Here is a 23,380-nt window from a genome sequence, read left to right as displayed (position 1 = left end):
CTGAACTGCCGAGAGCACCTGATCGTAGAAGTGAAACGGCACAGCCGCAACTCGGCCGTAGCACTCGCCGACTGAGACGCCACAGCAACGTACAGCCTTAAGGCACTGGCTGCTACACTGCTGTGCCGCGTTCTTTTGTTCCTAATACTCTCACCACCTTTAGGCCTGTGTCATTCTGCTTGTTGCCTTTCCGTCCACACCTCCCTTTATTTTTTGTACTCCGTAACCACAACTGCAAAAGGCCCTAAGTTAGAACGATTTCATAGGAAACACTAAACAAGTCTTCCGTGGGGCTGGTTGGATAAAAATAACATTCTTCAAACAATAGAATAATAGTGTTGAATCGCATTGATCACAAGAGATGGAAAGGCACACTACCAAGTGGCAACAAACAGCTTGAGGGTTTACGGCAAAGACGGTCATAACAGGAAAAAAATTTACAGTGGCACATTCCATCCCAGTATGTTTACATCTCCTGACAACGTATTACGCCATCATGTGCGCCTTATTATTGCCTGTGTGTTATAGCTCTGGTCACGAAATTCATCAAGGCATTAGTAAGCGCTTCGTTGCGTAAGTTTTCTTGTGTAGCCTTCCTAGGTGCATTTTGAAATGTATCGCAACAAGCTCGACAAACCGCTGGAGTGATGTGCACTTCTGCGACTGTTTCAATGCAGTGCGGTTTTTTTAACTATAGCCAGACTGTTTTGGTTACTCACACAAAAGGGCCAAAAATCAGGGACTGGATTTTCAAAACTTCTTTTTTGTAAGTGTGTTCTCTTATTCGTCAATGGACTTTGCTATTAATTCGTGCTGCATCGTGATTCGCTGAAATATTGTAGGGCAAAAATGTCTAACGTAGGACATTTTGGTGGATTTCGGACATTGACTCTCCCCTAGGAGATATTCCCATAGCACAAGTTATCATACCTAATAGTATCAAAACAGGCTGATGTGGGATACTTCAGGTAATTAATATGCTGCGCGTATTCTGCATTTGGATAGTGTTTTTCCAGTGTCCCACTGTGTGGCAGCCCCATTGTCAACCGCTGAGCTACGCCGGTGCTTGACACTTGGATGCAAACTGACCCTATGAAGGCTTCATGTTGGATAAGGAAGTGTGTTAACATGCGTGTTAACCACCCAACTATGTTTCTCAAAGACGCGAACATCATTTAAAAATACGAGGGATTCCTTTTGAGAGTGACGCTTTTCGCACCTCTTTTTTTTTTTTGTCCGCACTATAAGAGAATAGAACACTCTGCCACCGGATATAGTCTCTATTGATTCAAGTGATAATTTTTTCTATACTTTATGAATATTTTTTCATGTGTTTGATCATATGTACTCTACCCTTCCTGCAGTAATGCCTTATGGTGAAGCAGGTACTTAATAAGTAAATAAAAATAAAGAAAGAAAGCGTTGTAGCATATTCAAGTAACAGTTAGGCGTCACACAAAGCCACTTGATAACGAGTGGGTCGCTCAATGCTCTAACCCATCACACAGGCCTCAAGTGTAATTCTTCATCGTCTTGAGCCACAGCATCAGCAAAGGGCCCATAATGTCTTGCAAGTGTATAGGTGGTACCATGCTTGTCCGAAGAAGGACTAATTATTGCATGGAGAGCTCTTCGCCATTACACAAAAATTATGATTATTTATGGCGTTGTGGGTACCATGAGAGTGTCTTCTAGCACTTTTCCCAAGAATGTTTAAGAAATTTTGTAGAAAGACTGTTCTTCCAAATTTCGCTGTAACTGTGCTGTGCGTTCCGCGCAGGCCTACCAGTTCTTTTTAGCTCAATGATTCAACGAAAAAGAATGATTATTACGCGAAACCCCGCAAATTTTAACTTCCTCTTTACTCCACATGCTGATGCTGATGACCTTTGATGGATGGACATAACAATATTTACAAAGTATCTTTATTCCCTTCTCTATTCAACCAGAGGCTCACTTGGAAACATAGAAAGAAATATGTTTACTGAAGGGCAGGATAATTAGCCAGATTATGCGTTTAGCTCGCTTTATCATCAGGGAACAGTAAAATGCAAAAAGGGGCCGCATGAAAATGTGGGTGCAAACATAGGCATGCGCATACAAAGGGGGGGGGGGGGGGGTGGCGAAGCCATCCGTCTACATTGACATAATACATAGAGGGGCACTGCGACAAGCATTCACTCCTTCTGAGGTAACTCTGGGGCATTGTAACCTGTTGAAAATATAATATTCGAATTTGGGCTTCTTTTTTGACTTAGTCACTGTGTAAAAATTTCGAATGCTTGTCTCGTTTGTTGTACTTTGCTTATTTGCATTTTTCAGCAATTATACCTATTTTAATAATCATCCATTCACGAATGACGCAATTTTTAATGACTTCGAGTAGTTGAGTGTTGAAATCAAACTTGGGCTGGTGGAATTAACAATAGAGTAACGTGAATTACCGACTGGCAGGTATGCATTTATACGAACGGACACTACCCATCCAAATAGGCAATATGTTAAAGAGTGGATATGTGGTTTCCTTAGTTGTTCATAACTATTTAGAGCAGCCCCATTTTGCTGCTCAAAATAATTAAAGTGAGCTTTTCAACTTCCTTTCGCATTGGAAAGAACAATCTGTTCTCTCAAATATGGGGAAGTTCACAGAATTTCCACTTCTCTTGGGTGGGCCCCTTCACGAAGGTCGTGCCACTTTTTAGAGGCTTTTTGGGGGGTGATTAGTTGCTTGTTTTCTCAACAATATCTGGCCACTCGGCCCAACGCAAGCCTATAGGTGTGTGGCGATGAGCGACCTCGCAGACCACGGAAGTCTCTGCTTACCACACAGAGAGTGAGTCCGACACGACCACTGTGTTCAGTAGTCCTTTGTCCTTTCAGTGTCCTGGTGCGCAGGCTTGTGGCAGCATCACCGTTACAGAGAGCTTCTCGATCTTATTCTTTGCGACGCCGATGCTGCTGCCGTGCAAAAGTGTCAAGAAACCACTGAAAAGACCATTATATGCAGGACTAGTTAGACAGTCCACTATATAGTGGGTACACGTCTGTTTGAAAGGGGCACGCGCGAGGACAAGTGACAAGGCGCAAAAGAAGAAGAGTGAAGTCATCTTGTTTAGACTGGTAGCCATGGCTCAAAAGAGGGAAGATCAGTCGCGTCGTAAATCAACGGGAGGAAATGAATCCTTGGTTCTCCGTGTCGACCGTGGGAGCATGAAGACCAAGTCACGAGGCTCGACACGTGGCGGAAGACACTACGATTCCGAGACTGGTTCCGAGCCCGGACGTCAGCACTCCGGCAGAACCAAACGGGATGAGTAAGTCAGGGGTCTGCGGCTCCGGCACCTTATTTAAGCGCATTTAAGAAACTTTTGAGTACAGAAAACTAAAAAACGAAGTAATAATAGGCACTGTTAAGTATTTTGGTATTTATTATGTTAAAGTATCGCCTTTACACTTCATGGTAGCTAAGGTGCTCGACTGCTAACCTGCAGGTCGCAGGATTGAATCCCGGCGGCACCGGCTGCATTTTCTATGGAGGCGAGGACGCTTGAAGCCCGAATAATTGAATTTTGTGCGCCGAATATGTCAGCACATGCGTTACTGGTTCGATCCTGCTCCTCATGGATGGAAAGCGGCATTCGTTCATCTCGCTGCTAGGTGGCACTTAGCGGCACCCCAATTCAAAGAGGATGTTCCTAACATCCATCCCACCATTAACCACTAAATCTCGAAATTTTCAGTGACAACAACGTTGTGTCGCTTTCCAGTTATATAGAATCATGCAGTAAATATTGCATTCACGAACAGGAGCGCCAACAATATATAGCAATGATATAATTACTTTTGACAGCAATTTACTGGCCTTTACACGCTTGTTCATGAACAGAGGGAGAGCCTTCCTTCTGGACTTTGTAAAGGAGGTAAAGGAGTACAAGGACTGACGTCACTCCCTCTGCAGAGTGTTTGAAGGCAATCACGTCTATTATCGCAGTCCGGAAGAGAATACTACTGGGCTCAGGGAGTCTTTGTGGAAAGGTGTATCTGCAATACAATGTTCGTTTTGGTATAGACTCGCACATTTATCTCGACCTAAAGGAAATTACTGCGAGGCCAAGAAAGCCATTTGTGAAAAAGTGTATATATGGCAGATACAAAGTTCATTTTGTTACGTTGCGTCTATACTATTTGTTTTTACTCTAAATGTCTTCCAGGACTGATTCGCACATTTCCGGTTCCGCGTACACTGAAGCCACAGTGGGACGGCCCGTGGAGTACTTTCCGGTCGCTTCGACAGACGCCTCTTCCCAGCCGCAGCCCAACGCTGGCAGCGATCACATGCTTCCCGTAACAGTACCCGGGCTGCAGAACGCTCCAGTGCTTCCGGGTAAAGCTTCTCCCCCGTCAGATGCGGCCAAGGACGGCCGAGAGAGGCATTCGAAACGCAAGTTAGTACCGTCGCTAAACGCTCAATTATAATGAGACACAAAACAGTAGCATTCATTCGTCATCGAGCAAGTAGAGCAGCCGTAACTAATAAATAGGACTTTTCTTAAAGGTGAAACAGCGTCCAGCCCCGCCACGGTGGTCTAGTGGCTAAGGTACTCGGCTGCTGACCCGCAGGTCGCGGGTTCAAATCCCGGCTGTGGTGGCTGCATTTCCGATGGAGGCGGAAATGTTGTAGGCCCGTGTACTCAGATTTGGGTGCACGTTAAAGAACCCCAGGTGGTCGAAATTTCCGGAGTCCTCCACTACGGCGTCTCTCATAATCAAATGGTGGTTTTGGGACGTTAAACCCCACATATCAATCAATCAATCAAGGTGAAACAGCGTCCAAATCCTGGGCATGGGAAACTTCCTAAATGCCGCATGGTTTTGCAGCATCTACACTTTTGACCAAGCAATGTCATGATGCAATGGTGTCATAAGGTGACGTCCTCTCATAATGATAAATTTTTTTGCGTAACTCGCAACATTGGCTCCATCAGTATTCTTAGTTACAGAAGGAAAATATAACAACGAGTAACAGTCCACCGAAATGCCACGGTAGCATTTAGGGGGAGGCGAAATGGTAGAGTTTTTTATACTGTGCGTTAGACACTATAGATGGTGAAAATTCCCGACACCCTCCACTACGGTGTGTCTTTTAATTATTTCGTGGTATTGGCGCGTAAATAATCAGATAATATTGCATTCACGGATTCACGTTAGTTTAAATCTGAAACGCATAGCTAGCGCAGTGTGCTAGTGAGCTTTAGCACAGTCGTCATAGGACTCTCTCTAATGCTTGCAATTAACCCTCGCGTGATTCTTTTTTGCTTCGAGTAGTCTTACTAATGCGATAATATAGTTGGTTTCTGCATAACTGGGCATTGCGACGTGCTTTTTTTTCTAGCGCGAAAGTTTGTGGAAGACTGAGCGTGCGCAGTATACGTAAAGGCACGGGCATTCTTGGAAACACGCCATGCCGGTGTCTTGCGTTCGCGGCACGCAATCACATCTATGCGAAAAGGATTGTAGCCTGCTTTTCATACGCGTGAGATACTTGAATTCTCGGAATTCATATGAGCTACACGAGACAGGTGATGAAATGTGCAGACGTTCTTTTTGCTATCGGCCTCGTGAGCTGCATCATTCAATGGTTAATACTTATTATTATTATTATCGCGTAAAATCTGTTAGGTACATCTGTACATTAGCCGCACTTCTGATGTCCTCATTTTATGTATTGTGACGAGCAATAGACACCTGCTAAGGACTGCATAGCAGGTCCCACGTAGCCCACTTTTGCTTAATGCTAGGCCAGGGCGAAATATGGTCAATGTTGTTTGAAGCAAATTTAGCTTCCGCAGGTCGCGGGTTCGAATCCCGGCTGCGGCGGCTGCATTTCCGATGGAGGCGGAAATGTAGTAGGCCCGTGTGCTCAGATTTGGGTGCACGTTAAAGAACCCCAGGTGGTCGAAATTTCCGGAGCCCTCCACTACGGCGTCTCTCAATCATATGGTGGTTTTGGGACGTTAAACCCCACATATCAATCGAAGCTAATTTAGCTTGACAGGACACTAAGTTTTTTCATTATAGTCATGGGCACTACTCTACGGATGCGCGAGTTAAGGCTGATGCTGCTGCATAGACGACAGTATCAATGAATTAGACTTCACTATAAGTCCCATGGTTCTTCATGCATTTGGCTGTGAGATATCTCGAATAAAATATATTCCTATTCAATTGCATTGTCCTCTCCCCTCTCCAAAAACGGTTTTGTACAGCGTCCAAATCCTGGGCATGGGAAACTTCTTAAATACCGCATGGTTTTTCAACATCCGTACCTTTCACCAAGCAATGTCATAAGCTGACATCCTCTCATAATGATGATTTTTTTTGCGTAACTCGTGTGCTGGATTATGGTCTCTTCGCCTTTTGTGAGGTTTCCTCTTAATAAATTTGTAGGCTTGAAGCAGTGGTATATACACTAATGTCCAATTCACGTTTTGGTGCCGAGAAAATTACAACGCTTTGTCCATTTCTGGTAAAACGCGATTCCTCAATCTATTTCATCCGGTCACGTTGACAAAGTTCTTATTTTGGTCCCAGGTCAAGCCGTACAAAGGGCTCCAGCGTACGAAAGCGTGCATCCGATGCCGGCATATATACGTCGTCCGCCTCCCAGAATGCACCACACGAGAAGAGCCGCGACGACAGCCTTCTTCCTCGGCACGGCATCCCAGGCATTCTATCCTCGCAGACGGGTGGCAAAGAGCAGCCCACCGCTTCCTCGGCTCAGGCAAGCGTTCCACAACGTAGAGGATCACTTAGGCCGAAAAAGAGTAAGAGAGCAGGCCGTGATGGCAAAGAAGCTTCTCAACGTACTGCCAGCGTTATTTCTGACACTACAATGAACGGTGCGAAGCAGGAACGACAAACAGAAGAGCGAATCAATGAGCGTCTCAAATATGACGACGGTGTCGACCATTGGGACCGAGAACAAAAAGAGCCTGTTCAAGGCTCAAGTGTCACTCTGCCAGGAATCGCAACGGGGCTGCACCAGTCGGGACACGTCGGTGAATTGGCCACTGAAAGTGCTCTTGCACTACAGGTGCATGATCGTGGTGTTCTGGCCAAAGGTGGCTCAGCTGAGGCTGACGCTGCAGCCTTTCCGACTGCTACAAGGGACGACACCCAGAGTGCTTACTCCTACAAGGCATCAATCGGTACCGTATGCAATTTGATCTCTTGTAGGGACCGATGTCTGAAGTCACTCGAACTCTAGGATCTAGTAACGATAGTTTTATTAATGCAGCTCCCAGAAGGCAGTATTTATTTTCCCAAGCTTAGTAGGGAAAAACTTTCGCTTGGATGTGGATTTGGACGATGCAAGTCGTCTAAAAACTTCGTGCTAAAACCCAAAAATAGTGTGACGAGGTGTCGTCGAAGGATTCACACGAAAATAATGCCACCGCATGCATTTTAAAAGAACTATAGAGCGCAGAACAATTTCTTGCGTTATGTACAATTTCACAATTATGAAAACATCACTCTTAATTTAACACGATGCTAAGCAAGAAAACAGTCGGTCAGAAAATGTGGGTGGCGACGCCACTTGGAGATTTCTGCGCCAAACATCGTGACGTAAGAAACTTTGAATGCGTCAACAGTATCTCGTGTAGCCTCCAAAAAATAAAAATATTATATTTGCATTCTGTGGGTACCATATATTTAGCATATGAAAAAGATGGACAAATCGTCCTCGACCCAATGGAACTGAAATGCCGAAAGTACATTTTCGTCACGCGCGGACATTTTGGCGTGAAATTTAACGAACGTATGAGAAACATGCGACAGTGGAGTTCTCGGAGCACAGTTTGTCAGCCTAAACCAAATCATTGTTATCCTTTACTGTTTCTTTATTAGAATAGTTCCATCAGCCCCTCATACATTCACCACCTGTCTGATAGTAACAAACTCTTTAAAAATGTGAATGATTTTATTTACGTACTGAAAGCACTTTGAGCGTCGGCCTGCGTTACTATATATCTCTCTATTTATATATCAATTTATCTACTATCTTGCCGCTTACGTCTTGATGCTTCCATGATCACCCCCTAAACTTTTGGTAAGCCAAAATTAGTATGAAAAGGTAAAACGGTTTTGCAAATACGACTCCCTGGTCATGACATGATTAATATCGCAATACCCGCCACGTATGTCATCAATTTCTAAAAAAAGAAAACAATGGCACATACCGGGGGCTGGTATGTGCCATTAGTATGCGGGTGTGTGCCACAGGTGTTTTACAGTTTATTTCTGCCGAGGAACGGCAAGAACACACACGGGTTTTATTGATTGGTATGTGTGGTTTAACGTCCCAAAACCACCATATGATTATGAGAGACACCATAGTGCAGGGTTCCAGAAACTTCGACCACCTGGGGTACGTGCACCCAAATCTGAGCCCAAGGGTCTCCAGTACTTTCACCTCCTCCATAGAAAATGCAGCCGAACACACATGGGTAATTTTAACTTTTGATCTTTAAGGAGAAGCAAACAGTGGAAGCGTTGACTGGACGAATGCAAAGAATGAATCTCATTGTCCCAGCAGGAATCGAACCCTAGCATTATGCGTGGCAATCAATTTTTCCACCACAAAGCCATGCCAGGTCTCAGAACTACCTTACCAATGAACCAAATTTTTTGTGAAACACCATTTTTGGTTGCAGCACTGCCTATGCGATTTTATAAACAATGCATGTGTACTCATATGATAAAGCCGTCATGTCTGGTTAACGAAAATTGTAGTTGGATGCCACGCGCTGAAGTTTAATGATGTAGCACTGTCCAGGGCTACGATCCTCGCGTGCCGCTGCGCTTTATATTAGCTTACTGCTTCTGGTGGTGCTAATATCCCTGTTGCTGTTGGTATCGTTACGCAACTGTGAAGAACTCGTGATATACAACATACGCGGCTTTTCACAGTATGTCTGTGCATGCATATGTGCATATCTTAACCACAACTTCTCAACGTTTGGTGAAATAAAAAAATTACCACATTTACAACACAGTCAGTTTGCTTGCGCATGCTTCGCATAACGCCGATTTCTAAAGTATGTGGAGTTTGCCGAATTTTTTCGAAAGGGGCAGCTATTGAGGGTCTTGAAAAAATAAACGACGTCTTTCCAAAGGGAACCTGGATCGTATGCGAAGCAACAATGTTGCGCACGGTGATTCGGTGGGGGTTTCAGCGCAGGGCGCGCGGCGCTTTCGAGACGTTACTGGCGACGAGGACGTCGAGGATTCGCCGGCGTTGTCCTTGCGCTGTCGTTGCTATCAATCGGCTTCCTTGGCTCGCGTCTCGTCGGTGTCGTTCGTCTTCCGCTGCCAACGCTTGCGTTAGGCTTCCCTTGCTTGTGCCTCGTCGGTTTTGCAGGTGTTTCGTCACCGTTCGTGAATGCGATCAGTTGTGTTGAAACTCGCAACTCCGGTGACGGCCTGGTGAGGCCAAATCGATTGGGGTCGTGTGTCGGCAGCGGAAGGAGCTTCGCTTTCCGGCGCCCTCTTCATCGCCGATAAATGAGCAGAAATATTGTTTACTCGATGTGCGCTCAAGCGTTAGGACCGATTCAGAGGATCAAGTGGCAGAAAAGGAACACGTGGCGAGCGCACGGCAGGCGGGGAAGAGAATGACGTCAACGCACGCTGTGAGGGAAAGCGTGACCTACTTGGCACCGACCCAAAATTTGTGGCGAGGGGAGCGTGGTGTGGCGCGTTGGTACGGAATCACGGGGGGACAGCGTTACATAGGCTAATCAAATAGCTTCGTTGGATCTGTAACTCGTACTGTCACTATTCATTCACAGGAAACACTCCCACCCCACCATTCGTATTTCAAAACGGGGGGGGGGGGGGAGGGGAAGGGACTAAGGAACTGCTTATGGCTATGGGCCTGCCTGTCGATCCAAACACAGGGCGCACAGTGAATGCCTTCCTCGTCCCAGTGTTATTATTTTATTTAGCATCTAGGGAACACTCAAGTCTGATTCGTCTATTTTGTTCTACGCATTGTTGGGCGAAGTGCTCCATTGGGAGGCACAGCTCGTGATCTGTTGTGTAATTACAAGAAACAGACTAGCACGTGGTGCCATCGAGCTACTGTACTTCGCTACGTCCTTTGCTTCTTTGGTTAGTCGAATAGATCATGGTGACAGGTGAAAGTGTCCGGTGAAAGTGGCAAAATGTTCTCACAGGCATTGGTAATTGTGTCAAAGCTCAAAAAACAACTACTCTGACGCAGCAGAGGTGCTTAAATTGCTGGCACAAGCCTTAGTTTGTTATAATAATTACAGTAATAATATCTGGCACTTCACACTGCATTACACTGATAAATGATAAGCGCTGATAAATGAGCACGAAGCAAGTTTGATTGATTTGATATGTGGGGTTTAACGTCTCAAAACCACCCTATGATTATGAGAGACGCTGTAGTGGAGGGCTTCTGAAATTTCGACCACCTGGGGTTCTTTAATGTGCACCCAAATACACTAAACTAGATTTACAATATATTTATTGCTCCATGCATTCACTGGCTAAGTGCACTTGTCCAACGTTGCCACGGGAGCTCCATGATCCAGCGCGTAGAACAACCAGTGACACTTACCGAAAATTCAAATGAACTACACAACGCGAAATTGATTCACACCATGTGATTACTTAACACATCCCAAAAGGGATTCATCTACGCAAATTCTTCTTCCATGAGAGGCTGACAAGCTAGGCGCAGGTAATATGTTTTGCTGTTAGCGACTCTGGAGTTTTTCGTCACAAAAAAGTGTTGCCTATCTATTGCGCACGTATCGTTGCGAAAATGAGATGACAGTGAGGTGGAGCATGAATTCAGGTTCAGATGTGTAGCTTCGAAGTGAATTTTGTCTTTTCCTCTCCTTTCCAGTTAGAATTTACAGGACTTATCATGGCGATCAGCAGAGAATCACTACCACCGACATGTTATGTGGCGCCTTCTTCGTCGTTTTCGTTGCCGCTGCCTCCATAACTCTGGTGATCTTCAGCTACGGGGATCCTACCATGGAAGTTGCATGTGTCGCCCCTCGGTGTCTTCAGGCTAGGAGCAACCTTTATGGCCTTGTCAACGCCAGCGCAGACCCTTGTGTCGATTTCTACGACCACGTCTGCGCGCACTGGATGAACCGCGAGTCCGGTGGCAGCTTCCGCGGCGACAACATCAAGACTTTGCAAGTAAAGTTGCAGGAGGCCATCACCTCCGGTGGGCACGTAAAGTACAAGCAGGAAGGCGCCAGCGTGCTCAGCCAGGTATACATGGCGTGCGAGCGGTACATGGCAACAGAAACGACACTCGCCAATATGATGCAGGCAGCCGACACACTCCTGTCTCTCTCCACACTACGACGAGCTCGCACCAACGCCGAAGTCGCCAGATTTCTTATGCGTGCCAGCATTGAGAGTGGTTTGTACACCGTGGTTGCAATCATGGTCATCAGGGACGGTTCCGAAGAGCCGCTGTACCTAGCCCCATCCATGTCTCTTACCCAACGCTTCTTGAGAAGTGGCGACGCCAAGGACGCCAGCAAGAACGACAACGACTCCTGGCGCTTCATCCTTCAGGTGCTTGAAGCGTTTCCTGACGTGCGCAACGCCACGTCGTTCGCGCAGCTGCTGTACTGGCTGGATGCCGAATTAACCATGGCGCTGCGAATACCCCGCAAGCCCTATACAAAACCCGTACCGTTGGAGGTCGCATTCAAAGGGCTTGTCGACGGCGTCACCGTAGCTCAGTGGATGAAGGCTGCGAACACATTCCTGCCGGCCTGGCGTGCGCTTGGGCGCCGAGCCACTGTACTGATGCAGAACCCGAAGATGTTAAAGAACACCCTCGCTGTTCTTTTCAGCAAGGGCACAAAGACCGCGGCTTTTTACGTCTCTGCGTACTTGGCCTCGTACGTGGCCGTCATGGAAAGAGACAAGCTTCGAGTCCGCTCCGGTGAGATCACAGTGCCGTGGTCTTGTCTGAACAGGGCCAGCGAGTGCCTCACCAAGACGTGGCCGCAGCTGGTGGGCAAGCTCGTGAATTCCCAGGGCAGCGTGAAAATCACAGAGGACATGTTCGCTACCATCAAGGAAGCGTCGACGTACTCCAAGGTGTTCACGTGGCTCGGCGAAAGAAGTCGCATGTTGTCCAATGAGGAGGTTGCCAGCACGCCGGCAGTCATCCAAGAACCGATTGATCCGAAAGTTAACTACAGGTGCGGTGTGCCATAGAGGCCTGTATCCTTCGGAGGTGTAGTGATCGTATCTGCCAGATATTATATAATTCACACCGCCACTTTCTTTAATTCATAGTACGATATCTATGTCACAAAAATAGAATACCTAAACACTCAAAGTTCAATTCAATGTTGGTGGTGCTGATAATCTTGTGATTTCTATCGATGTACCTGATCAGAAAGGTGTTTGATAACATCTGAGCTTTTAAAACTGTTCAACGCAGCTGTTCCACTTCATTTCATTCAGCATATTACTGTGAGTATTCTTCGCTGAGAAAAAGGAGGGAGATATGCGTATTAACGGCTTTTATTAATTGCATAGTATCTTAGGCTAGTAGGTTTTAATAAAATTTTAACACTTCATATTCATTCTGTTTGAGATTCAAGTGTGATAACTTCATGTCTCCTTATCGCTGACCTAAGTTATTTCTCTATATTCTGGGACTAAAGACATGTAGCTCCTTGTTGGGACTACCAGATATCCTCAACACTGGTTGAAAACAAACTATATTGCCTGTGGCATTAAACAGTAACGAAATTACCGTTAGATCCGCTATTGCAAAAAACAGCATCCTTAGCGTGATGCCAGTACGTTTATTTTTTTTTTGGCACTGGTACACGCTGGAGAAACTGGTACACGCTGGTATTTACTGGCACTTCGCTGGGCGCACTGTAAAATAGCTGTGTCACACTGGTAGGAGCGCTGGCTTAACCGTTGTGCTGCTGGTGCACACAAGGAAGCACTGGAAACGCTCGAATTTTCACTAAAAAGCGCTGGTGCATACTGGAGCACACACCAGTGCAGCGTGTACATTTACGTAGCGTGTGCCATGGTATGTTTAGATGTCGTTGAATATAAAACACTTCATTCGACGGCACGGATAGGTGCCACCCTAACAGATCCCGAGCATACGTTATTCTTGCGGGGCACGTATACGTAATGAGATAATTGATGCGCGTTTATCTCGTGCCCACGCGTATACTATATTCGCATCAGTCGTGTATTGCTGTAACGATTCCATGTTGAAGTGCTTATAAGCCTGGAGCTGGGCGCCACTCATGAAAAGAACAGGAAATCGTTTACGCCGCCAAGTTGACGAAACGTAAATCAACTATCTCGAGAGCTTCGCAGGGTTTCCCAGCAGAGGCGAGACAAACAGCTATCGTTCGATTCCGCTGTCCCGTAAGTGGATGTCTGGCCATGCTTATCCTTCTACTTACTTCAGGTAACAGTTAGAAATGTTCTGAAGTTCAAATGCAGAAACTTGAACCATCATCCCAACTCGCCACGTCGAGAGCGTTCTTATCCAGTGCCCCGTCCCAGCGAGCATTAGGCCTATATTGTGCCAGAGGCGTCGGTGTCCATGCTGTGGCACCGGCACTTTTTGCTTTACAACCGCACAATTCAAAATTGTAAGAGATGACTGTGAAGTACAGTTTAGACATCCCTGAACCTAAATCAACCATTTATCTTCGTGTGCGGTGCCCGCACAAGGAGCTATGACCATTGATGAGGCGCGCTTTGACCAACGCAGGCTCTCACTGAGAGCTGCCGGCCGCGCACTAGCCGGTACTTCCCTGGCTCGTATGTAAGAACAGCCAATAGCGGGTTGGTAATTTAGTACGCCTTAGTGAACTAACCATGGCCATACTTTTTCAGCGGATTGCATTAGAATTTTCTTGGGTGGTTTATTTAGTTGCAGGTGCCCATATAACTGGACATCTGTGCCCTGGCACGCCGGCTATGTATTGCTATACCATCGCTTGCGCGAGAAAAATACTCAATAATCAATAGAGGGCGCGCATATTAACCGAACAAGTCATTTTAATTCATCTGTACGTGTTGACCAGTCGGAAGTGCGAGAAGCGACTGTAAAAGAAAAAAACTCGGTAGCAACAGCCGACAATCTGGCTGCTCCTCCAGGCAATGTGAAATTTTTCAGAATTAGGATGATGAATCCTTCAAAAAACTTTGCCCTCGTGCCAATATCCGCACGTCATTTGGTGCCCGGAAGCTGCTCGTCACTGCCAAATAAAGACTCAATTGCTAATTGGAAAGAAATATTGCGTCAATCTTGACTGTATCTTTGACAAATATGAAGCCGAACTGCGTGTTCTTTGGATAAATAGCTATTTTGCAACACAACTAACTGTTGCTTTAATGTTAAATGGTGCAATAAAGACAGAAGAAATTTGTCGTGGCTTAGTGGGTAGTGTACTTGGTTGGAAATCAGAAGGTGGTGTGTTCGAATCTTGTCCGTAGGCTTATTTTTGGTATTTTTTAATGTGATTGCACGCTGTCACTTCTTTTGTTTATATATTTGTATATGGCTAATCGGCACCCTCATTTCGACCCTGCGAAGCCGTTTTGCGCGCAGTACCCAGCGCCTCCCAGTAACATGCCGCCCCAGCGTCCCAGTAGCCAGCGCGATAGTGGGCCCATAATCAGGCTGGGCGCTGGTACCCAGTCGCGCTGGGTTTCGCAATAGTCAGTAATTGCTTCGGCCTGATAATCCCATTGATTGCTTCCAAACTGTATCCAATTGAGCTAGTTCATAGACAACACAGCTTAGAGCAGCAGACGGGAAAACGAGAGACAAAGAGCGGACAAACATGAGCGTCAAAAACAACTGAGACAACTGAGCCTTTGTTTGCCTTTAACCAAAACCAGTACATGCCAACTCGCCCAGTTTTCTACGCAGTTTACTCGCTGGAATAGTGTTGAAGGAAAATAGCGTTGCTCTTACAACATTAGATAGCCAATATAAGCTAGCACTGAACCGGCAACAGCCAAACATTAGCTATATTTGCCTTATAAAGCCATCTGTACCCAATAGTGCCTACCATAACCGATAATAGCCGTTTTTTAGCCAGCATTACTTAATGTTGTCGTTGCATGCTTACAAGCTCTGTCCTTGTGAACACTGCTATACCAGTAAAATACTATTAAGATTCTCTAATTATTATTCACCATTTTTACACACTAGCAAAAGGGCGAAGTGGTGTTTGCTCACACCCGGTGAAATTAAGTACGCATGTGTAATTTCCCCATACGTGCTAAATTAATGCACGTGCAAACGTAGACGTAATTAGGAGAGAAGACAGCACAGCCCCGACCAACCACTTAAAACGTGCTCAGTAGTGGCAAAGAAACGTAGGCGCTCAATCTTGATTGATATGTGGGGTTTAACGTCCCAAAGCCACTATATGATTATGAGAGACGCCGTAGTGGAGGGCTCCGGAAATTTAGACCACCTGGGGTTCTTTAACGTGCACCCAAATCTGAGCACACGGGCCTACAACATTTCCGCCTCCATCGGAAATGCAGCCGCCGCAGCCGGGATTTGAACCCGCGCCCTGCGGGTCAGCAGCCGAGTACCTTAGCCACTAGACCACCGCGGCGGGGCGTAGGCGCTCAATCTTATCACGCGCATGTCAAGGCCAAATGTGATAGCACACGTGAGATAGGTATCGCATCTTGCCTGGGCATGCGCAGATAATATTTTGTGCCTACTTTCTTTCGCACCAACCGACGCCTTTTCGGTTGTTGGACAGCGTTTGTTTCATCTTGACCTTCCTCTTGTGTCCTTGTTTGCACGTAAAATCTGTTAAAATGACTCACTGCCAACTGGCTCTGTTAGTCAAGACTACATCGTTCGAAGTGTTCTGCGTGCCTGTCACAAATACATTGAAGCAATCTTTGCGGCAACACTCCAGTGGCCTGGACCTCGACGGAAATGGACACGTGGCCAACAACGGGTCCCTCGTAACCCGGAACGACACCCGCGAGGATTACATGTTCGTGCGCAAGTACATACTGGCTCGACAGCACGACCAGCAGGTTCGCGGGGTGAGCCCGCCAACCCTGATGGAGCTGTATTCCGCGAGTCACGGATACGCTGGCGACGTGGCTTACTCGCAACGCGTGGGCATCGTGGTAGTACCCGGTCTGTACCAGATGGAGCCATACGTTTACGACTCGGACGTGCCCGCGTACTTCAACTACGGCACGGTAGGCGCCCTCCTGGCTAGCCAGGTGCGTATAACGTCATGATGGGCTTGGCAATACATTCCTTTTCGCTCCATGTGACCGCAATCCGGGCCATTGCATCTTTTTTTTTTTTTACCTGCAACTTTTCGTGCGGAAGGCATTACTTTACTAAAGCCCAACGAGATGGCGCTTCATGTCGGGTCTCTGTGACGTATGACAGGTTTGAAAACGGTGTTTCCCGGAAACATCGACGCTTTGGTCCTCCCGGCGCGCAAACGGAATATTCAGTAGTTTATTTTCACTCACTATGCATGGCAGCAATGCTGGATGGGCTCAAAAAACATTACTTCTTATGCCTCACCTGTGTTGTAAATAGCCGTTCACAACTGTTTCATTAGAATATTAAAAGGTAGTTCAATTCGTTCGGCAAAAATATTCAAATTTTGCCAGTTTTTTTTTTTATTTGTCCTCTTCAATATTTTTTTTTCTGTCTTCTTATATGCTCAAGAGCAAAATTAAGAAAATTGAAGTAAATTGACCTAGAATTGCCTTGTTGGGTCTGAAGAGGTTATAAAGTTTGAGTTTCAACAACTCAAGCTTGCTTGTACTTCCTTAGAAGTGCTGCAAAGTTCAAACTAGCACAGGCGCGAAACATCACAGACAAAGAGCAGTTTTTCTTCGTTTGTACAGTTTCAGTCATGTGTTTGTCTCAAACTTGCAGCAGTGCTTTTATAAGCACAAGACGCATGCATTCAGGCAAGCTTTTTGTCATAAATATTTTCTTTGTTGTGCGCACTCGGCCTACCGACATATTCAACGCCATTATCAAAAACTGGCTCATAGAAATGTTGCTCTCCGACCTAAATCAAATTCGTTGCGACATATTTTGGAGAGTAATTACATATTTTTCGGTAACTAAGAAGCATTCTGATCAACTCGCAAGAATTTTACATTGGCTTCATGCTACGAGTGGGTGGCCATCAGTTTGCCTTTCTTATTTGTTCTGCCACCTTGCTAAATTCCACATAAACTACTTGTAATCTGTAAATAAGCACAGACTAGAAGGTCACTCGGAACCCCAGGTGGTCGAAATTTCCGGAGCCCTCCACGACGGCGTCTCTCATAATCATATGGTGGTTTTGGGACGTTAAACCCCACATATCAATCAATCAATCAATCAATCAATCACATCTTGCAGGTGGCGATCATCATGCACCCCAACTACGCTGGTACCCGGCACAGCGATTCCTGGTGGGCCAGAGACACCCACGAACGATACTCGCACCGCCTACGTTGCCTCGTAGATCTTCATTATCGACTTGGTTTCAAGAGTCACGTGGCCGGATCTCTACAGGTAAGACACAGGAGCTAAGACCTACGCTGAACTGAGACCTGAAGAACAACCCCACAGTTGCCGGACAGGATGTGCTTACTCGTCGTGCTTAGGAGACATGCATGTCTGCCATTTTTAAGCCTAATCTCTATAACGTTTTAAATCATATACTAGAGAAATGCAGAACAACATTTGGTGAAGACAAACGCTGCAAGGCTACCACAGTGCGACAGTTTTCGGATGCATGTTCATTCAATATTATGAACTGCCGTGACATCGTGTGTTGTTAAAAGGGCGGTATGAAACCAGATTTATGAACATTCTGTGAATCCTGCTGACGCGTGAACATATTTCATTAAAGATGCCCGAATGTTCACACCCTCGTCCACCTGCATTCCTTAAAAATATATACAAATCACACCACACTCGCCTCCGAAGCTCTGTTCCAGCCTACGGTGTCACTACAAACAGTCTTTCAAACGAAATTCGTCAATGTAGCATTTATCCTACCAATCGTAATTCAGCTCCACGGCAGTAACCGCTGCATTCATCCACCACTGCGTTCACACGTTCACTAGAATTCACCTGCAAGCTATCGCGCTGTAGGATCTCACACCCAGTTGGACGCCCTGGCTTCCCATGAACAGCTGGATCCCCAACTGCTTTTCGTAGCGCCATCGGTGTGTGAGATCGAAACAAGGACTCCGAACATATTTCGCTTCAGCGCTGAAAGACGGCGCCACCACTCCTTACAGGCCGACGAGCCTCTCAGTGGTGTCGGCGTGCTCTCTCTAATATTGGTGTACTAGAACGTGGAGCATATACAGAAGAACATTTACCGATGGTGTCGAGGAGGGCATCTACTTAATATTAAGTGGGACATGGTATGGCACATGTGATCAACTCTCATTTTAGGCTTTGAATGCCTTGACAAAAACGTTTTTTGGCGCAAACTTGACATACTAAAGCGCCGCCGTGGTCCACTCGGTAGATAGAGTTACGAATGAGCGTGCAGACCGCGAGTGGTTTTAGAATAGCGTACGCAAAATTCGCCGGCGTCGCGGGCGTAACGTTAGCGTCCGTCACTCAACGGGAGCCTGCCAGAGGTCGGCGCATGCGCATCGCACACAAAATGCTTTGCGTCGCGCAGTTCTAAACCTCTCTAGTGCTGTGTTGCGTTCTGCCCTCTCCATATCTGAGTAATGTTGCCACAATAACATGATCCGCGGATGCATGTTAGTACGCAATGCTGTAAGCGTGCGTCATTCATATGGGTGTAGCGCACAATAACAAGGACACAAAAGACGCATGCACACACACACACACACACACACACACAGCGCCAATTTGCAACTAATGATGACACGTGCATGAGCTCTGCTTTATCTTTACATGTTTTTTTAAGTTTTATCAATATACTGATATTGTACAAATAGCATGTGTGTTCGTAAACAAAAGAATAAGTGCAAGTTAGCGCTATTTGTTGTGTGTTTGTGTCCTTTTTGTGTTCTTGTCGGGGTGTGCTGTACCCATAGGAATGATAAATGTCATATAGTTTCATACAAGAGTACCTAGAGGGGAATCTGGCGCAAGTGTCCACGCAGGCTCCCTCAGCTGTGCATGTACCCCCATGGGAATGATGGCAAGTACAGGCTTCGGATATGCTTCAGATGGATTACATTCTTGAGATTCGCAACGTCTGTTTGTTGAGTATAAAACAAAGTCATATAGAATCATACTCAATCGAAACTCGCTTCATTCTTTGGTACGTAAACTTTATCGCAAAAATGTTCTGTAACCATTAGGTAGAAGTGAAACCTGGACAAATTCAATCACCATGGTGTGCAACGCTTTGTCATTGCATTCCAGAGTTGGCATCAAAAGTATTGAAATATTTTTAAAACACTTTAAAACACAAACATGCTTGTCTTTCGCACTAAAGTGCGCATTTTTTATTTATGAAAATAACAGCGCATTTTCTAGTGAGAACCAATTACCATTCAGTCTGCTGCGACGCCAGGTGCATCTGTCCAAGGGCCCCCAATGCACCTCTGTTTTTGTTCTAAAGTCGGGTCAGTGCATGGAGCACGACTGTGCGTCTGCTTAGCTTCGTCGTCATTTTGCAGTCGATTCGAACAAGTTTAGGCAAGACGCGCTCGTGAATAAAACATGAACTTGATGTCTGTACTGGCATGAGACGCTACATCTATATACGCAGCGGTTAGTGAACGACGCTTCGTTTAAACTGTCAAATACGGCTTGCAAAGCTCCAACAACGCAGCAAATCAAGAGGCCGAGTGGCCTTCAGCCTCTTCGAACAAAGAAACTGAAACTGTAGAAAAAGATTTGTAAACAGTTCGCTAGCTAGCACTGTCCAATCCGAAGCTTGTATTTCTCATAATTCACATAAAGAGACACGATCGCTGCGCCAGATTCCTCTCTTGGTATTGATTGTATGAAACTCCCTGGTGAACGCCAACCAACCAGCTCGGCAACATACCTTGGCAAATTTACACGTGCGTTACGTGAGTATCCAAACAGTATTTTGACATCTACCGAACATCCGCTGTTCCCTCTTTGAATAAGTATTCGGGAAAAAATTTACATCTACCTGTTGATGTTGCAATAGTTAGATAATGGCTCACTAATTAGGGCTGGACATCATTTTTTCTCGATGGCGCAGCAGTGAATTATTCGGAGACTGTTTTGGTTTCAAAAAGCGAAAAGTGGGGCCGAACCCAGAATACTTACTTTCTGAACATTGCTGGCTACATGGGCACGCATAACTAACAACAAAATTTATTTCCTGGAGCCGCGTCTGCTTCGTTTTCATGTCCTTCATTTTTGGCTGAGATTTTATGTGAATAATGTCGTACTAACTCGCCCAAGCAACCATTTTAGCCCATGAAACTGTTCCAGTAGCACCTGTTGGACAATTCTTTCCAACGAAGGTTTCCTGGGCGCAGCTATAATCCAGTCTGGGATGTCGTAACCACGTGTGACCAACCCCCACCACCTCTTCATTCGTCTAAATACAATGTCAACGCGAAGACTTCAACCTTTTTACTGTTGTGGAAGTCGACAGTGGTAGTGCACCCTCTTTCTCTTCAAGAGGCCTTCTAGGAGAGAGCACTAGTCTGTAACAAGGATGATGGCAGGCAGCACAAACTAGAGAAGCCTGTGGCTGTTGTTTACATTAAAACCGGATTTAGGTCCATAGCGCATGAAACAAAAAGTACATGGAAATGCATGGAATGAACAAAAAACGCATTCGCACACGAATGAGATCGGGAACAATATTAGGAAATATTAAAATAATAATCATTGTGCGAACAGAAATAATGAGGACGACTATGTAAATATATAACTCTTTTCGAATGACGGTTTGGCCATGACATATTTGATATAGAAGCTTTATGCGCACTTTCCTTCGACGGGATGAGATTAATTCTTATCTTAGTTCATTTTTCATATTGGTACAACTGTCAGTACTGAAGTATTCTAGTACCGGCTTAGGGCAACTTGTACTGGTCTGTCCTGGATTTTGTAAAATTTGTCGCTTATAGCAACTTGCAGGTTGCAGATTAGGAAAAATCTGAAAAAAATAGCTCTGCAGAGACTTCCGCATTATGAGAAGGTGGTAGGGTGGAGAGGGTCCTATAGGGCGGTCGCGTATTTTTGGGACTAGAACTGCCGTAAAAGACTGGTTACATGATCTTGCAAAATTTCAAAAACGCGCTTGGTTACCTGCAATGAGTTACAAGAAATGTAATGAAATTACTGAGACGGTTACTGCTCCAAAAATAAATCTACTAATTCACAAAATTACAAGCAAATTTATTTGATTACAAGTGATCAGTTTTGTCTAATGCACTGCGTACAACTAATACAACTAAACCCCGTATTCAGAAACGCTCTTTGAAGTTCGACTTGACACCGCCTTCGAAGCAGCGCGTTCGAAACACGTCTGTGCATTTGTGCTGCCTTGGCACCGCCTAAAGACAGCGCCTTCGAAGTGCGTTTGTGCTGCATTGAAGTCGGTGGCAAGCTAGGTTCAAGTCAAGGAGCGTTTTCGAATACGGGGGTAAGCTTTCGGTATGCCCTGGTCTCATACAAACGCGTCGACAATCGCGTTACCACACGTGCTCAGCGCAGTACTTCAGTTTCTACGTTCATGTTCAGGCAAGAATGAAATGAGTCAATTAGAGACGACACTTGACATCTCTGAAAGATCGCATAGTCATATGTGAAACGACCGATCAACGACAAGCCCACAATCTAGAAAACATTGGATATTGAAATACGGTGCAGAGAAGTACGCGCGAGACCAGCGCACATTTGATGGCCGTAACTCTGTGCTCTCAACAGTAGAGAGACCTCCATTGCTTGCAGTCGAACACGAAACTATAGGAAAGCTCGCCCAGACGACCGAAGTGTGGCAGCCGATAGCCTGCGCAATACTATAAAAGTAGCCCCGCTCGTGCAGTCTACGATGTTTTTCGAATGAGATGTCGCCAGCCATCCAGTTCAAAAAGTAATCTTGAAGCACATGCGCATTGCTGCCGGCGTTGCGTGTCCCCGCCTTTGCGGAGGAAATGCCGCAGGCTTGTAAAGCTGCATCCGACCATGACTCTTTTTTGAATATTTGTGCAATTATTATACAGTACTGTAAGAACAGTGCAATTACCACCCTTCATCATTTCCCTGGCTTGATTACCAGCTGGTTAACACTACCATTGAGTCAAACAAATAAGCCCTTGAAGTTTTTTTCTTTCAATGACACACATAGGCCTTTCGGCGTGCAGGAGCAGCAGGCCACAATGTACATGATAGCCCAGGGGCTGCGCCTGGCCTTCGATTCCATGGAGGCGGACTTTCGAGACCACGCGCCCGACTACTCCGTGTTCAGTGCCCATTGGGCCGAAGCGACGCGTCTCTTCTTCGTGCGCTACTGCCTGCTCTGGTGCAGTGCGTCCGAGAGGCCCAACCCGCTCACGCCCCGCGAGATGTGCCTCCTCCCGGTGCACAACATGCCGGAGTTCGCCGAAGCATTCGGATGCTCGGAAAGCGCGCGTTACGTCAGGGGACGCTGCCGAATGTAGCGGGACTGGTTGAAATGTCGCTTACAGTGGCTCAGTGGGTGTTGACCCACCTGTGTATACTATTTCCAATAGTGAACGTTTTACATGTGCATATCTTTTTATAAATATTGTTTTATTTGCTGAAATGTGTTTGGTCACTCTATTTAATGATCGTGTCTAGGTAATATTAGTCTATTTCACTGTTTCTTACGCACGCTTCATGAGGACAGTGTACACTTCCATGTTGTTCACATCTTGGCCTCGAAGGCTCGATGTATTAAGTTAAACCTTTCCATCACCACTTATTTTCAAGGTAATCGACAGGTTTTTATATTTTCAACCGTGTTCATGATAACGGTAGCTCAGAAAGAGAAAATAAAAGTTTGCTCACATTTAGGAATGAAGAGTAAGAGTAGACCAAAATAATTTATTAAATAAATATTTTATTTCATTTTTTCGCCCAATTTATGGCTTCAAAAAGACTTTAAATTGGGTAGCATAGAACCATATGGTTGAAATTCGAATTACCAACACAAAAACAAACTGATTGTCTTATTCTGCATGGTGAATGAAAAAATGCTCCGGTGAAACTTGTGAAGTTGGGACCGCTGCCGTAATTTCTTTGTTCACACACGACCTCTATTTCTTGTGGTTACAGGGTGTGTACCATATGTATAATAGATGC

At 45.6% G+C, this 23,380-nt stretch overlaps 1 protein-coding gene across 1 annotated transcript; it reads left to right on the top strand.

Moving 5' to 3' along the window:
• The first annotated feature begins 3,126 nt into the window (after positions 1–3,126).
• On the top strand, positions 3,127–22,741 carry LOC142769398 (neprilysin-1-like). Its single transcript, XM_075872616.1, has 5 exons — positions 3,127–3,314; positions 4,212–4,445; positions 16,008–16,326; positions 17,480–17,635; positions 22,420–22,741. The coding sequence occupies exons 1-5, from the start codon at positions 3,127–3,129 to the stop codon at positions 22,714–22,716; spliced, it is 1,194 nt and encodes a 397-aa protein (XP_075728731.1). The 3' UTR covers positions 22,717–22,741.
• The last annotated feature ends 639 nt before the right edge of the window (positions 22,742–23,380 follow it).

This window comes from Rhipicephalus microplus, chromosome 8, assembly GCF_043290135.1.
Source record: "Rhipicephalus microplus isolate Deutch F79 chromosome 8, USDA_Rmic, whole genome shotgun sequence".
Taxonomy (NCBI): domain Eukaryota; kingdom Metazoa; phylum Arthropoda; class Arachnida; order Ixodida; family Ixodidae; genus Rhipicephalus; species Rhipicephalus microplus.
This window is presented reverse-complemented; position numbering and strand designations above follow the sequence as displayed.